The sequence below is a fragment of the Meleagris gallopavo genome, chromosome 20, assembly GCF_905368555.1.
Source record: "Meleagris gallopavo chromosome 20, MGAL_WU_HG_1.1, whole genome shotgun sequence".
Classification (NCBI taxonomy): domain Eukaryota; kingdom Metazoa; phylum Chordata; class Aves; order Galliformes; family Phasianidae; genus Meleagris; species Meleagris gallopavo.
Genome location: NC_139423.1, coordinates 5,020,626 through 5,035,969, shown reverse-complemented (window position 1 = coordinate 5,035,969; position 15,344 = coordinate 5,020,626). Strand labels below are relative to the sequence as shown.

The window sequence follows — 15,344 nt, the reverse complement described above, 5'->3', positions numbered from 1 at the left end:
TGACGAAGCTCCGTGGCAAAATGGTGGGCTTTAAAAAGCAGCCCCAGTTCCACCTGCGGGTCGGGGGCCTGGAGGGCTCCTTCTATGAAGGGCAGGAGGAGCTGAGGGAGTACTGTGAGGTGCTCTACCTGCCGCAGCCCACCAAGATGGAGGTGGTGGGCACGGTGGATGATGTGCCCTGTCTGGCCACGGGGCAGCAGCTTGTCATCCTCGTTGCTGAGAGTGGGGAGGTGTATGCTTACGAGGAGGAGACGCTACACAAAGTTGCCAAGAATATGCAAGAATTCACGGAGATAGGGCTGCAGCACCTGGGGAAAGAAGTCTTCCACTGCGGAGAGCACATAGACTCACTGGTGAGCTAGAGGGTGTGGGTTAAAACCAAGGAAAGATACAGCCTGAGGTGGGTGGGATGTCTGGGTCTGTTACTGCTGGGCACTGATCCCACCTACATCAGTTCCTAACTGCTCCTGGGTTGCTCTCCTAACAGCGTGAAGCGGAGCGAGACAAAGACCCAACAATCCAGGAGCTGAGGCAGAGTGCTCAGCAATTCCTTGACGGAGGGAAGGAGGACTTCCAACGTCTCCTGGACTTGCTGTAGAACAAACCCGTTGATGCTTGTTGAATCTGTGTATGTGACAAGGGGTTGGCTTGGGTGGAACTGAGCTGTATTTAATCTGCCTTACCTGTAAATAACTTCAGGGGGAAGGCTGGAAGTAACTCCAGCCCCTCCCTGGGAAGCCTGTGCCAACAGGTCACAGTTGTTTCTGGTAAATTCTTCCTCATATCCAGCTTGGAATCACTTCAGACCACCACCGCTTGTCCTGTTCCTTTTGCTTGGAAGCAGAAAACAACTCGCACCTCGCCACAAACTCCTTTCACGGAGTTGAAGAGACTGATAAAATCTCTCCTGAGCCTCCACCAGATTAAATCTCAATGGATTTGCCCTTAAAATTGCACTTTTAAAGGTTAATCACTGTGTAAGCCTGTGTCCTGAAGTGAGATTTTTCTTGCACAAGCACAAACTTGCTTTAATCAAACATTAAAGATTTTAAATATACAGGATTTTGACTCATTGTTTTTTACCTATGTTAAGAGTGTGACAAACATTTTGTTCTGCTTTGGTGCCAGCCAGCTTTCAGTCCTATCAGGAGGGGCTTTTCCAGCTTCCCCATCGGCTAAGTGTAACAGAATCAAGAGGAGCTTCAAGAATTACTTCATGAAGGCTGTCCAGTGAAGCTGAACCTGTCCTCATCTCAGGAGAGGTGACAGTCAGGGAGCCAGGGCTGTGCCTCCATACCAGGGTCAGCATGCTCCAGCTCCCAGCAGTGAGCACTCCCTTGTTTAAAGCCCCCTGAGCACTGCTTGCTGGGTGGGCACAGCAACTCGCTCACTCTCCCCTTATAGGGCAAAGGGCGGAATTGGAAGGATACAAGCATAAGAAATAGAGTTGGCATAAAGCCAAGCTATCAGGTAAAGCAGATGTCTGTAGGTCAAATCCCCCTAAAACAGGTTCCCGAGAGCAGGCCACAAAGGATCGCGTCTAGGTGAGTTTGGATATTTCCCCATGCTCCAGATGAGGCCTCCACAGGGCAGAGGAGAGAGGATGAGCACCTCCCTTGCCCTGCTGGCCTTTCTCCTTCCTTACTCCAACATGGTCCCACATGGCATTGAATATCCCTTCGGTCAGTAAGGGTCAGCTGTCCTGGCTGCGACACCCACTTCCAAGCAGCTCTATGGAGACCTGCACCCAGGGCTTGGCATACCAAGCCCATACTAGGAGAGTGCAGCGGACACACCCTGCTTGTCCCATCGATGATGTGTTTTCTAGGTTTGAGTTTCATTTATGGAGAAACGGAAGTGCAAAGAGCTCGGCCACTCCCTTGCACAGTTCTCCCATTGCACACTATTGGGGAAGTGCATTCTCAGAGTCGCCATATCAGCAGCGGGTCTAGAGGCACCGGGTTGAAGCCAGCGCCGTGTCTCCCAGTGGCTGAAGGCAGCACGAACTCTAAGGGCCCTTTGCCTCTGCCAAGTAAGTGCTGCTGTTTGTATCAGTATCTCTGTCGAGGGGTTTGTCTGCTCGCTGGGAAGAGGGCAATGGGATGGTGTGGGAATGACAGATGTGCACAGCAAAATGGCCCCATCCCAAAGCTGGCTGCTCTGAGCTGCGCATGGCATGGAGAGCACTCAGCCTTGGTGATCCTCACCTTGCTGCTCTGCTGACTGCTCTGACCTCACTGCTTTCCTACAGCCCCATAGACCGGAACCCAAGAACTGCAGCACGGGGCTCTGCGTACTCAATGGATCAAAACCAGGTGGGTGAAGCCTGCCCCTTCTCTTTGAGAGACACAGAGAGATGTTCTCACTTGGGGACTGCTGATGGCCACTCTGAGGCATTTTGGCTAGCAGGTAGCAGTGGTGCCATCTAGAGATGCTGAGGGACACCCCAAGTCCACGAAGTGCCATCAGGTGTGCAGTGGGGTTGGGGGGTCCGTGCAGCACTACACCACTGAGCTTCCTCTCCCTCCCACAGGGTCCCAGCCATGCTGCTTCTCAAGACCGTTCAAGGTAAGATGGAGCCTCACATCTCCTGTGCCCCTTTCCCTGGCCATATGGGGGAGGTGACTGCTTGTCTCGCAGCTGGGGGTAACCCCATCACAGCCACCTGTGCTCCTTTCTGCTCCCACAGGATGTTGGCAAGGAAAGAAGAGATGGATAAATTCCAGTTGCAGACTAGTGGGAATCTCTTCATCAAGGAGTTCATGGAATTGCTGGCTAGGTGGCAGCCAGCTGAAAACATCAGAAAGCAATACATGGAAAAGGTCAGTGCTTCACCACCAACCTGATGGCCCTTCTGGGGTCTCTGCACTGCTGTGCGTCCTGTCCGAGGTGGGAGAACTCTGGTGGCATAGCCCCCACAGCAGTGGCTCCATCGTGGGTGTGAGGGTCTGCAGGGAATGGAGTAGGAGCCCAGATCTGTGGGCTCCCACTGCTCCCTGCTTGTGCAGAGCTGCTGCGTGGTGTGGAGAAACTGCACGGAGCACAGGATGCAGAAAGAGGCCATGCAAGCAATAGGGGCAGCTCTCGGGGAGGGAGCAGCCGTGGCAGAGGCCAGCACAAAGGCCCTACTGTGCATCCAGGGACAGCTCAGCACTGGGTGTCTGCTTGCCAACAGGTGCTGCACACAGTGTTCTTCTTTGGAAGGCTGAATCAGAGGCAGATGAGACCCAACGAATTCCTAGACTCCAAAACTTTCCAGCGCCTGCAGGAGAAGTACCCTCGATCATTCCAGGAGTACGACACCCACCTGCCCAGCCTGACACCGTACTCCATCCTGCTGCAGTTTGTGAGTACTCCACACCTACATGGTGCCAACAGCAGGGCTGGGGTAGGGTAGGTGTGTGACAAATGCAGCACACTGCAGGCACATCCTGGCAGTGCAGCAAAACAGGCAGCAGGACTTATTTTTCACTTTTCAAGTCACCATGAGCTGTACAGACCAGCTGGTGCTAACAAACTCAGGGAAACAGAACTATTTTTAAGTTTATCTTTTAAGACCACACTCATCCCCTCTTCCTGCAAGATATCGACTACTTAGGAGTGAAAGAGGCAAGGAGGGATCTGTACTGAGATCTGTGTATGTTCCCAGGGCAACGAAGTAGCGGGCTGCAGCACCCAAGAGGAAATGGAATCTTTCTTGCATGGATTTAATAGCGCTGTGGAAATAGCAAGAAGGACTCGAGCACCCAAACTGAGGCCCACTGAGTTCACCTTCAGAGCCGCAGTTGTCGCTTACAGCTTTTACAGAGAACCCAGAAAACCTAAGAATGAAGCAGGCTTCCCTCTCTTTTATGGAGCATCTGTCTCCTGCAAAGGGCGGATGGAGAAGAAGATCATGATTAGCATCTTGTGCCTAAGGACGTGGCACCAGGCGGTGGCGTTCGCAGTGTACCACGGGCAGGATAATCTGGCCATTGTCTTCCCTGATGGAGTGCAGTGCCGAGCCTTCTGCTACAGCAGCAATGGAGACTTCATAGAAAAGCCACCCTGCGTCAACTGCAAGATGATGTATCACGTCGACTTCCAGCCGTATGAGGGTGACAGCAGGGAAAATGTCCCATGGCCATACGGAAACTGCGCTGAGAATGAGAGCCTGAGCAAGCTGCTGCAAGGCGAACCGGGGCTGCAGGAGAAGGTCGTCTCAACAGACACTTCTGTGATAAACAATCCCCCACAGAACACCTACCAGACCATTGAGCAAGAGTTTGAAAACAACATAAAACCAAATCTTAGAAATCAGCTTATCAGGCTGCTTCAGCACAAAAATTTTCCTCATAATCTGCAGTTTTTTGAACCATAGTGAGTGCCGGAGAGGCATCTGCAGTGCTGTGTATCAGCACAACACCCCCAAGCCCCTGTCTTCCTGCATATTCCCATGGGTCACCCCACTGAGCTATGGGTGATGCAGGGCATGTGAGGTCAGAGCAGCTGGGAGCCCCAAGCACTGCAACCACTCCTGCTCCAGAAGGTACCAGCACGGGAGAGAGGAGGACCCTCTCACTCCACCTTTATGCTGCCTCCAAACCCAGCTACATGCTCATGTCAGCAGGTTCTGCTTATCTGGGGTGAGAATCCAGCCTGGCTCCATGTCCTGCCAGCAGCACAGTGATAGGATATCAATTTGCCCCTTGCTAATCTCCAGCACACAGGGCTCTGCTTTTCACCTGTATAAATAAACATGTCTGATTTTCAGTTACGTACCTGATGATTTGCAGCAGCACCTGTCCATTATAAACTCTCTCCTTTCACCTTCGCGTGGCTCCAGAGCCGACAGTTTCGCCTTCAGGGTCCATCCGGTTTCAGAGCTCCATCTTGCTCTGGATGCAAGCAGCCAGCAGGGCCCTCCCACAGGTGGCACTCCCTCTGCTGAGGTCTCACAGCCTGCAGGGGAAGGGCAGCGCGCTCTGAGGCACCCTGAGAATTGCTGCACGATTGCTTGGAGACAAAGATCTGCTGCAGACACAGACAAAGATGGCTTGGGTTTCAGTTTCAGTTTTACCACGGAGTACCGAGGAGCTGCTGCCTGCCATCAGCCTGTCACACTGCACAAGTGCTGGGGCCAGGTCAGCTAGGGTCCCCGAGGGTGGCCTGAAGCCACTGCAGGACATCAGCCAGGCCGGTGCCATCGCGTGCACTGGTTTCCAGAATGGTGATGGGCTGCGTGGCGCAGGAGACAATGTCCTGCATGCGGAACAACGACTTCATCTCCACCAGTGACATGTAGCAGGGCAGGTCACTATGATGGGAGGGGGCACACATTAATCACACTGCATTAACCTTCCACCCACAGCAGCACCGCACTATCAGGGCCCATCAGCCCCTCAGGCTGCTGGAAACGAAACAGCAACCGCAGCACCCCGATGCCCTCCTTACATCTTGTTGAAGACGATCAGCACGGGCACGGCTGCGAGCTGCTCTGCAGAGAGGAGGGACAGCAGCTGGACGCAGGACGAGGAGACCTGGGTCGGGTTGGCGGCATCGATGACGAACTGCAGAGAGGGACGGAAGAGGCGCTGGGGAGATCCGAGGGGGGCAGTTCCACCCCGCAGCGCGGCCGGGCGGGCGCTCACCAGCACGGCGCTGCACTCCCCGTAGTAGCTGGGCCAGATGGGGCCCATGCAGCCGCCCAGCTCCCGCAGCGTCACCCTCTTGTGCAGCGTCAGGTCCGTCAGGTTCGTGCCCACCGTGGGCAGCGTGGCCGGGGGTTCGCCCAACTCCTTGGCCCCGTCCCGGGAGCACAGCTGTGCCGGTGCGTTAAGGACAGGCCAGAAGCAGCGTGCGGGACACCCCCGCCCCGGCCCCGCGACCCCCAGCTCGCTCGGATATTGCGCAGCCGCTTCCCCAGCAGGCTCTTCCCGACGCCCGTCGCCCCCAGCAACAGGCACGTGGACCCCGGCCGCGCGGCGCCCGCCATGCCCGCCCCGCCGGAAGCAGCTCGCGCCCCCACGCCGGAAGGCGGAAGTGGCCGAAGCCGGAAGTGACCGCGGGCAGGGAGAGGGGCGGCCCGGCGGCGATCACCATGGGGCGCGGCGGCGGCACCTTCGAGCGGCTTCTGGGTAGGGGTTGAGTCTCCCCGTGGGACGCGCCTCCCGGCAGGGCCGACCCCGAGCGGCTCAGCCTCCTGTAGCGGGGCGGCCCGGGCCCAGGCGCCGTGGCTGGGCCGATCCTGCGGCGACGGCGGTGGGGGGGGGGGGCGTGGCGGGGCCCGGGGTTGCGGATCCCCACGGGGAAACCGGGGCTTTGTCAGCAGCCGAGCGCTGCCCTGGGGCATCGCGGCTGGCCTCGGGGGCCTCAGTCGGGCCTTGCGGCCGCCACTTGCAGCAGGCTGAGAGGGGTCGCGTTTTTTGCAGATAAAGCCACGAGCCAGCTCCTGCTGGAGACGGACTGGGAGTCCATCCTGCAGATCTGCGACATGATCCGTCAGGGAGACACGCAGTAAGCGCCCCTTTGCGTTTTGGTTTAAGCTGTGAGAACGGATCTGCTTGCGTGCAGAAAATGAAACATGGAGGTCTCACTTTGTCAGCCTGCAGCAGGACGCTGCTCGCTGTACTATTTCAGAGAAGAGTTGGGAGGCAGCACGCCTCAGTGTTCTGGAGCACCCTTCCTGATCTTAGTAGCTGCAGGTTATATCTGGCCTGAAATCAGTAGAGAAGCTCAAGCTTGGATACGTGCATTCCTCTTCCCACTTTTCCTTGTGGGGAATTGAGTGCACCATGAGCTAACTGTACTCTTCTGTTACTGGGGGGTGATGGATTATCCTCGTAGATTCCTCTTTACCTGGGCATATGTGCTCTCTTTCCTTGTCCAGAGCAAAATACGCAGTCAACGCTATCAAGAAGAAGGTCAATGACAAGAATCCCCATGTGGCACTCTACGCACTGGAGGTAACTTCAGCCCAAACCTCTCATGATTTAAGGGCCCAGTTCACAGGCCAGGGAACTTCTCATCTCTTCCAAGCCTGCCTGCTGCTTGCACAGAGGTTCCAAGAATGACTGTGTTTTTCATTCAGCCTTGGAGCAAGCCTTTGAGAGACTATCTGTATGAATCTGTCTGCTTGCCCCTGTGGTATAAATAGCAGTGGTATGAATGACACTGTGAAATTGAAGCATAGCTTATGCTCCAGTCTCGTGGTGTAGATTTCTCCAAATTGATGCTTCCTTAACTTGAATTGTTACTTAAATAGTGCCCCCTTTGTGCACCTGCTGCAAGAACTGCTGTAACTGGTGCTGAAACGCAGCTTTTTTGTTCTTTCACTGCAAACCACAGAGAAGGAAGAAAGCGACAGGCTAATATTGTCCTTTGCACTTGCAGGTTATGGAGTCTGTGGTTAAAAACTGTGGTCAAACAGTTCATGATGAGGTAGCCAACAAACAAACTATGGAGGAACTAAAAGAAATACTCAAGGTAAGTGTATGTTATTTTACTTCAGTTTTTGAATGAAGTTGTAAGAGAGGCAACAAAAGGAAAAAATGTGCATGTTCCGTGTCTCAGTCTCTGTGTAAGGAACAAAAGGGAAACTGGAAACCTCTTTCAGATAAAAGCAACCTGTACTGTTTAATACAAAGGGATGAGTGTAGAGAGCTGATTGGTGCCTGCTGGGGAGAGAAGATATCATGAGAGCAAAGATAATGCTTGGTTATACCATGGGTAGGATTATGCTGTAAAGGCGCAGGCTGTTTCATGATAGGTGCTATTGTGAATTTCCTTCCTATAGACCAGGGTAAGGCATGCAGGAAGCTAAGCAGCATGGTGAAAACTGACGGAAGTTTCATCTATACATTGGCCTGTGGAACTGGCCCGAGGAGTTTTGCAGGATGTAGACCTGTATCACTTGTCAGTGCGATAACACGATGCCTGCAGGACCTCCTTATGTCCCACGACTTGAGACTTCCAAAAGTGAGGTGCAAATAAGAACCTGTGTCTTCAGTTCCCAGTCCCAAGAACAGCAGTGCACAGACAAAACCTTGTTAGAGTGATGCTGTTACTTCTTTATATCCCTATCTTCTGCCAGAAATAGACAAGCAGATGACCCAGATATTTGTGGAATGAGCTGTGCTAGTCCTGTCATCATATGCAATGTAGCAGAGCATCTCTCTTCTGTCATTTTCCTGTTGGGGGCTGACTCAGCCTTCATACAGTATCTACTGTTGAACTTGGAATGCTGCCACAATGTGAAGGCCAGGTGTAGTAGTGCAACCACTCCAGGCTCTGAAGAAATCAGACCAGATTGGATTGAGAGATTTTGTGAAGCTCTCCACTCCTTACCTGCCTCAGCAGTTTGCAGACCCATTTTCATCCTACACTGGGAACATTGCTGCTTGTGAACACCTAATGCTTTGTTCTGATGAGGCTCAGGGCTGTGCCATTTATGGAAAGCAGGATTTTGACAATTCTGTAAGTTTGGAGCTCCAGGAACTATCACTAAGTCACGGGCTGAAAATAGGAACTTGACAATGCCTCTCTGCTTCCTGGATGACTTCTGGAGAAACTGATCATGTGAGCAGGCTGTGACTTGGTCAGCTGATGACAGGGTGCACTTAGAGGCTGTCTGGGATAGGAATGGGCTTGCCAAGTTTCCTCTATTCTTGAGCTGTGATACAACTGCCCCTGCCTCCAAAGGGCAGGCTTCCCAGCTGTCCATTTTTTGGATATTGCATCATACCCAAGCTAGCTTTGACTACTAATGGGCAGGAGTCTCTAAGCTGGAGCTGCTGACAGCTAGGCACAGACAGCCTCCTGCTTTGTGTTTGTGGTGCCCTATCAGAACTGGGGTGAATCAGACTGTGCTGTCCTGCCCAGTTGGATAGCTCTCACTTTTGCAGGTTTTGGAGCGCAGGATGATCAGCTCTTGTGAGAAGGTAAACAAAGTTGGCCAGCCAGTGCTTGCACTTCCCCTGGGGAACAACTGTATGAGTCTCTGTAGATGTTTTCCAAAAGCATTGTGACACTACACCCCTTTTCAAGTTGATTTGTGTCATTCTGAAGGATGTCCTCCTATTTATGCTGATGTGAGAAAGCTGAAGGAGATGTAGTCCTTGCTGTAAGTTGTTCTGCTTGCAGCTTGCTTGCACAAGTACTCCAAGTTCCTCTCTCTATGAATAGTATTTGACCCATCTTCTGTGTTTCAGAGACTTTTTCTCAGATTTCTGTTTTTTTTTCTTCCCCTTTCTGTGCAGAGACAAGTGGAGACAAGTGTCCGCAGTAAGATTCTGAACCTTATCCAGGCCTGGGCTCACGCCTTCCGCAATGAGCCCAAGTACAAGGTGGTGCAGGACACCTATCAGATAATGAAGGTTGAAGGTAAGGATGCTGGGGGCAAAAATGGGTGGACAGTTTCCAAGCAGATCTGCTTTGGAGGAGCTTTGCAGAAGGAATGGGCTTTGGGTCTCAGCTAGGTGTTGGTGGAATCTGGACTTATGATATTCCATATGCAGGAGAAACCTTTCACAATGGAATGCTGTTTATTCTCCCACAGGTCATGTGTTTCCAGAGTTCAAGGAAAGCGATGCCATGTTTGCTGCAGAAAGGGTGAGCTTCACTGCTGGGGAGAGAGCTGGCACTGCAGGGCAGAACTTGCTGTTGTAGCTCAAGAGATACTAAACTTTCAGTTCTTGCTTTCTTTTATTTCACTCAGATTAGAGACCTTGCTGGGTGCATATTGCTCCCAGCTGTCATTTGGGCAGTTCTGAATACAGCATTTTGGCTTATAATTGCTAGGAGGGAGGGGACAGTTGACCCTGTCCTAGTCAATTAGTCTCATCTTGCTAAGTGCCTGTAGCAATTAGATCAATACAACGGGAAAGGCATTACAACAAAGGCGTGATGACAAAAGGACTGGCATAATAGAGAGTGCTGTAAAACAAAAGAAGAAGATTGCTCACCTGTATCAGAAGAGTCTAGGTTCACAGGAAAAAGCTTCACCAAGGAGGGATCTCCAGGAAGAGATCCTTCCCCAGTGGCAGTCAGCCCTTAAATGAGGTGTAAGAGAGGTGCAGGCAGCCAGGCTCCACCCCTTCTGGTCGCACAGCTGAATTGCCTTCACCTGTGCTCCTGGGGCTGACCAGGTCCTTTCCCCAGGTGCTCAATCAGTGGTTCAGGCCAGGATTCAACAGTTATCATACAGTGCCCCACAGAAACGACCTACTCAGTGTCTTTCCAGAAGCATGGCAGACTGAAAATGGTAGCAGGGCATGGCTGAAGTGATTGCTGTAATCCTGCTGACTGGGAAAGTGTCACAGTCTAGTAACACAAGAGGTGACCACTTGCAAGGACCAATATCCTATAGAGCTTCAAATGCTTTTTTCTTGCCTCATTCATGACAGCCTTAGTTAGCCAGAGGAGATCCTGAAAGGCTCTGTGGAGCCACCATCCTTGAGACATTGCTCCCTTTCTCACACAAGTTTCTTCAAACCCAACAGGCTCCAGACTGGGTGGATGCTGAGGAGTGTCACAGGTGTCGAGTGCAGTTTGGTGTGGTGACACGGAAGGTGGGTGCTATTCCTGCCTTTCTGAGTTCCCTGGCCTTTTGCAGCCCCTCCAGAAAATGCAAGACTCCTTGAGCCTGTGTGGAATTGCATCTGGGTGGGAACATGTTCCTGTGTGAGTGAACTTGTCCAGCAGTGAAGAAGTGTCTCACTACCATACTGATGTCTCCCATCTTTTCCAGCATCACTGCAGGGCCTGCGGGCAGATCTTCTGTGGCAAATGTTCTTCCAAGTATTCCACCATCCCCAAGTTCGGGATTGAGAAGGAAGTGAGAGTGTGTGAGCCCTGTTATGAGCATCTCAACAAGTCAGTATCCTTTGTGGCATGTTTTTTTTTTTTTTGCTTTCAACAGTTGGTACTGTGAGGGGAGAAACTTGACATGGAGCCATCTGTCCAAAGACCAGTGCAAAGGGTTTCCCAAGCTTTGCAGGCTGTCTGGGTTTTGTTCTTTCTGAGAGTGGGCTTTACAGCTGTAACGTTGTGCAGTACTGGGGCTTCAGTGCTGAGGAAGAAGCTCATTCTGCACTGTCACCTCTTTCTGGCTACAGGAAAGCTGAGGGTAAAGCTGCTGCTGCCTCTGAACTGCCCCCTGAGTACCTGACCAGCCCCCTCTCTCAGCAGTCCCAGGTGAGTGGCTCTCCTCACTAGATGACCTAGTGATCATGGCCTGCTTGTTGATCCCCTTAGTGGCCACTTCCTCGTCTTTCTACTTGCAGCTGCCCCCAAAGCGTGATGAGACAGCTCTGCAAGAAGAAGAAGAGCTCCAGCTAGCCATTGCCTTGTCTCAGTCAGAGGCCGAGGAGAAGGAGAGGATGGTTCGTACCCTGCTTGGCATTTGGGAGTGTATTTTGCCGTGCAGCCAGATGTGCTGGGTATCTCCTAGCTGTGCAGTAATAAATCCCTAGGCGTGTCCTGGTATGTGAGAGGTATGGGGGCTTGTGGAATGAGATTAGGGTGAAAAGAGAGCCAGGCACATGTTGCGTTGCACAACGGAGAAATGAAAGCAAGCTGTACCCCGGATGCAAGCCCTGGGGCCTGCCAAGCTGCGAGAATTGTAGAGCATGATGCTGGGTCTGCTGGCTGTGCTTGGACACCATGAGGGGATTCACCTCCCCACTGTATAGCCAGTGTGCTGCTGACTGGCTTACTAGGAAGAATCTGAACAGTCTCTGATTTGATTTTCTTTCTTTTTTTCTTTTTTTCCCTATCCTTTTTGCAGAGGCAGAAGACAAGTTACTCCATGTACCCAAAGGCTGAGCCCACACCCGTCACATCATCAGCTCCTCCAGTGGGCACGCTCTATTCTCCACCTGTGGTACGTTCACAGGAGCCTCTAAGCATGAAGTAGCTGGGCAAAGGCCAATTTCACAGCCCAGTTCTGCCCTGCTTGGGTCAGATTTGATCCCCAAGAGAACAGTTTTGCTCCCTTCAGTCCATTGTTTTTTCATAATTCTTTTTGGCTGGAAAATCAGATAGCATTTAGATGCCGCTGGTGTTTTGTTCAGGCTTACAGTAGATGTAGTCTGTATCTGGCTAAAGGAGATAGCTGTACCCCTCTCATTCTGTTGTTCAGCACTGATAGTTGTGTATGGCCAGGTCTGAGCAGGACAGCTGATGCAAGCTGCAGTTTTCTGGTTTCTCTAAACTGGATTCCCTGTTCACCTCTTTCCAGAACTCTTCTGCTCCCCTGGCTGAGGACATTGACCCTGAGGTAAGAATGCAGGACTGATGAGTCCATGGTGCAGGGCTGCTCCCAGCAGGGCTGTGATGCTCATCTTCCCTCTCTTCCTGGCAGCTGGCTCGGTACCTGAACCGCAACTACTGGGAAAAGAAACAAGAGGAAGTTCGCAAGAGCCCCACCCCATCAGCACCTCTGTCTCTCACAGAGCCAGTTGCTCAGCCTGGGGAAGCCCACCCTGCCCCGCTCAGTGTTGTTGAGGTAAGAGGGGGCCTGAGCCAGCAGCTCGTGAAGTGTGAGAAATGCCTGATTCGCCCATGTAGCCCAGCTGTGCAGAGTTGCTGTTGGCTCTTGGAATGGATAAGCTGAGGCTGACTGGTTGTCCTGTTCTTCCAGCAGCAGTACCAGAATGGTGAGTCGGAGGAGAACCACGAGCAGTTTCTGAAGGCTCTCCAAAATGCGGTCACCACGTTTGTCAACCGCATGAAGAGTAACCACATGCGAGGCCGCAGCATCACCAACGACTCTGCCGTATTGTCCCTCTTCCAGTCCATTAACAACATGCACCCCCAGCTGCTGGAGCTGCTCAACCAGCTGGATGAGCGCAGAAGTATGTGGGAGCTGTCCTACCTTGGGCTGGGTGACCTGGGGAGGAGCAGGTGGCTGCCAGGGCATCCCCCAGAGTCAGCCTTTGGCATTTCCATGACACAGCTTGTCTGGAGAGAAGTCAGAGCAGTGTACAGGGATCGTCTGAGTGTTTTCCACTGAGAGGATCCCTGAGGCTCTCCTTCCTTCCCCAGTGTACTATGAAAGCCTACAGGACAAACTGGCCCAGATCCGGGATGCACGTGGGGCTCTGAATGCACTGAGGGAGGAGCATCGGGAGAAGGTGCGGCGTGCAGCAGAGGAAGCAGAGCGCCAGCGCCAGATCCAGCTGGCCCAGAAGCTGGAGATAATGAGACAGAAAAAGCAGGTGAGGCAGAGAAGCGTTTCCAGCATGGGTCTACCTGCATACCTGTATGCACTGTGGGCCAGCCAGAGTTGGCAAGGACAGCTGTCCCGACAAGAGGGAGCGCTGCTGCGTCCTAGCTTCCAGCCATCACAGCACTGGCATTGTTCCCACAGGAGTACCTGGAGATGCAGCGTCAGTTGGCCATCCAGCGACTGCAGGAGCAAGAGAAAGAGAGGCAGATGCGCCTGGAACAGCAGAAGCAGACCATCCAGATGAGAGCCCAGATGCCAGCTTTCTCACTGCCTTATGCCCAGGTCTGACTGCTGGGCAAGAGACCCTTCTGCTGGGTCCTGGGGGCCATGGCCTAAAGCTTGCTTTTCTTCCTTCAATAGCTTCAGGCCATGCCAGCAGCCAGTGGAGTGATCTACCAGCCCTCTGGGCCCAGTAGCTTCCCTGGCACCTTCAGCCCCGCTGGCTCTGTGGAGGGCTCTCCCATGCACAGTGTATACATGAACCAGGCAGCACAGGGGGGCACAGGACCATATACAGCAATGCCTGTCACTGGGACAGGTATGTTATCGTGCTGATCCGGTGCGGGCAGAGGCTGAACAAAAGGCAGTTGCTTCCATCTCTGCCCTCTTCGCTTCAGATCCCAACGTGGTGAATGCCTACATGTACCAGCCAGGGGCAGGCAGCGGGCAGGCGGCTCAGCAGGGGCAGGCGGTGCCCACTACGACCCCAGCGTACTCGTCCTATCAGCCAGCTGCAACACAGGGCTACCAGGCAAGTGAGGGCAGCTGCTGCAGAGGAGCTGGTGGCCAGCTGGGGCAGGGCTGGAGTGTTTTGTGGAGCTGGTATCTGTACTCCAACTCCAGCCATGGTTCTTGAACCTTTAACCAGCAGGAAGAGGAGCTGGTTGGTCTCAGATCTAGAACTGCTCTGCTGCTTTCCTTGTGGGTGTGGGCAGGGGTTAGACCCAGCCCTAGTCTCTCTACTGTGCAGAGGAAAGTCATGCCCTACCTGCTTCCAGAGGAAAGCCCTGCTGGTCCTAGAGCTCTTGCAATATAGATTCGATGTGAGATCCAGCTGCTTGCACAACCTCTCACTGGCAGCATCTCCTCCACAGAATGCAGCATCACAGTCACAGAGCATCCCTGCCATCTCGCAGGCTCCTCAGTCAGGGGCTGTGGGCTACATGGGAAGCCAGTCGGTCTCCATGGGGTACCAGCCCTATGGCATGCAGGTGAGCACTTGGGGTGCTGGGGGAGGGAGGCTCCAGCCACTGGAGCTTTCCTGAGCCTATGCTGCTGGGGCCAGGAAGGGAGAGGAGGTGAGGAGACAGCAGGCTTGCCCATGCATAGGGCTTGCTTTCTCCCTCCACGACGCTGTGCTGTTGAGTCTAGAAGTCAGTCTAACCCTCTTTCCCTTGCTCCACTAGGGCCTCATGTCGGCGCTGCCGGGCCAAGAAGCAGCACTGAGCAGCCTGCCTGCGCAGCAGTCCTACCTGCCTGGGCAGCAGCCCCTGTACCAGCAGGTGAGTGCTGCCTGCAGGGCGGTGGGGGATTTAGGCACGGCCATTGCCTAACGGCGCTGCCTCCTCTCTGCAGATGGCCCCGGCCGGAGGGCCCCCCCAGCAGCAGCAGCCCCAGCCCACGCCAGCACCCGTGCAGCAGGCACAGGGCAGCGGAGAGGCCCAGCTCATCTCGTTTGACTGAATACTGCACAGGGGAGTGCGGAGAATTCAATGTAACACTACTCTTCATCCAGAATCACTTCTGTTCCTCACCTCGTCCTGTCTGCCCCTCAGCTCCTCCCTGCGTCTGTCCCTGACCGAGGGGCCAAGGGACCACCGGGTTCCAGCACTGGTGCTAGATCCCCGCTCGCAGGAGCACAGCCCCTTCGCCCCGGCTCCCCGCGCTGCTTCCTCCCCCTCCCAGCTGCCCCCTCCTTGCCCGCCCCCGCGCGCTGCAGTTCGGCCTGCAGGGCCCGGCCGGGGGCAGGAGGGAACCACGAGCACGTCCGTGCCCGCCCTGGTCTGCTCCCCTCACCCTTCCTTCCCTGCCCCCCGCTTCCCGCGCTCGGTTCGCGCCGGAGGAGCCCGAGCCACAACGGTGTCAATAAAGTGTGCGGAACGAACCGGCGTGCTGTGCCCTGCCGTGCCGGGCGACA

General features: G+C 53.8%; 3 protein-coding genes across 14 annotated transcripts; 2 read left to right on the top strand and 1 right to left on the bottom strand.

Moving 5' to 3' along the window:
• Window positions 1-634: 634 nt before the first annotated feature.
• LOC116217317 (uncharacterized) lies at window positions 635-4,752 on the top strand. 4 transcript variants are annotated; one of them, XM_085240436.1, is made up of 7 exons: window positions 635-1,262; window positions 1,405-2,032; window positions 2,252-2,315; window positions 2,534-2,568; window positions 2,690-2,822; window positions 3,176-3,346; window positions 3,650-4,752. In XM_085240436.1, exons 3-7 carry the CDS (start codon window positions 2,301-2,303, stop codon window positions 4,358-4,360), a joined length of 1,065 nt encoding a protein of 354 aa, XP_085096562.1. In that variant the 5' UTR covers window positions 635-1,262; window positions 1,405-2,032; window positions 2,252-2,300; the 3' UTR covers window positions 4,361-4,752. The 4 variants fall into 4 exon arrangements, with proteins under 4 accessions (XP_085096562.1, XP_085096561.1, XP_031412172.1 ...); XM_085240435.1 differs by having other exon boundaries at window positions 635-1,301; XM_031556312.2 differs by having other exon boundaries at window positions 635-2,032.
• Window positions 3,519-6,017, bottom strand: ARL16 (ARF like GTPase 16). Of its 8 annotated transcripts, none has more exons than XR_014887486.1 (4): window positions 5,887-6,017; window positions 5,434-5,803; window positions 4,762-5,296; window positions 3,519-4,242 (listed from the first exon to the last, which is right to left on the bottom strand). XR_014887486.1 is itself a non-coding variant. In XM_085240448.1 (4 exons), exons 1-4 carry the CDS (start codon window positions 5,972-5,974, stop codon window positions 5,125-5,127), a joined length of 549 nt encoding a protein of 182 aa, XP_085096574.1. In that variant the 5' UTR covers window positions 5,975-6,017; the 3' UTR covers window positions 3,519-5,124. The 8 variants fall into 8 exon arrangements, 4 of the variants coding, with proteins under 4 accessions (XP_085096574.1, XP_085096575.1, XP_085096576.1 ...); XR_014887485.1 differs by having other exon boundaries at window positions 3,519-4,183; XR_014887483.1 differs by having other exon boundaries at window positions 3,519-4,724; window positions 4,810-5,296.
• HGS (hepatocyte growth factor-regulated tyrosine kinase substrate) lies at window positions 5,993-15,311 on the top strand. 2 transcript variants are annotated; one of them, XM_085240422.1, is made up of 21 exons: window positions 5,993-6,116; window positions 6,411-6,495; window positions 6,869-6,944; window positions 7,372-7,464; window positions 9,237-9,360; window positions 9,536-9,588; window positions 10,479-10,547; window positions 10,727-10,851; window positions 11,094-11,172; window positions 11,262-11,360; window positions 11,765-11,860; window positions 12,218-12,256; window positions 12,341-12,484; window positions 12,623-12,833; window positions 13,024-13,196; window positions 13,349-13,489; window positions 13,568-13,745; window positions 13,825-13,958; window positions 14,302-14,418; window positions 14,614-14,709; window positions 14,783-15,311. In XM_085240422.1, the coding sequence occupies exons 1-21, from the start codon at window positions 6,080-6,082 to the stop codon at window positions 14,888-14,890; spliced, it is 2,277 nt and encodes a 758-aa protein (XP_085096548.1). In that variant the 5' UTR covers window positions 5,993-6,079; the 3' UTR covers window positions 14,891-15,311. The 2 variants fall into 2 exon arrangements, with proteins under 2 accessions (XP_085096548.1, XP_085096547.1); XM_085240421.1 differs by having other exon boundaries at window positions 12,620-12,833.
• The last annotated feature ends 33 nt before the right edge of the window (window positions 15,312-15,344 follow it).

Excerpts from the sequence above, each read along its gene's own strand:
- ARL16 (XM_085240447.1), bottom strand. The coding sequence starts at position 5,974 with ATGGCGGGCGCCGCGCGGCCGGGGTCCACGTGCCTGTTGCTGGGGGCG. Across the intron at positions 5,804-5,886 it reads GCTGGGGAAGCGGCTGCGCA|AGCTGTGCTCCCGGGACGGG; the intron begins ATATCCGAGCGA and ends ACGCACCGGCAC. Across the intron at positions 5,297-5,433 it reads CTGATCGTCTTCAACAAGAT|TGACCTGCCCTGCTACATGT; the intron begins GTAAGGAGGGCA and ends CTCCCATCATAG.
- HGS (XM_085240421.1), top strand. The coding sequence starts at position 6,080 with ATGGGGCGCGGCGGCGGCACCTTCGAGCGGCTTCTGG. Across the intron at positions 11,173-11,261 it reads CCCTCTCTCAGCAGTCCCAG|CTGCCCCCAAAGCGTGATGA; the intron begins GTGAGTGGCTCT and ends TTCTACTTGCAG. Across the intron at positions 13,959-14,301 it reads CTGCAACACAGGGCTACCAG|AATGCAGCATCACAGTCACA; the intron begins GCAAGTGAGGGC and ends TCTCCTCCACAG.
- LOC116217317 (XM_085240434.1), top strand. The coding sequence starts at position 2,121 with ATGTGCACAGCAAAATGGCCCCATCCCAAAGCTGGCTGCTCTGAGCTG. Across the intron at positions 2,569-2,689 it reads GCTTCTCAAGACCGTTCAAG|GATGTTGGCAAGGAAAGAAG; the intron begins GTAAGATGGAGC and ends CTGCTCCCACAG. Across the intron at positions 3,347-3,649 it reads ACTCCATCCTGCTGCAGTTT|GGCAACGAAGTAGCGGGCTG; the intron begins GTGAGTACTCCA and ends GTATGTTCCCAG.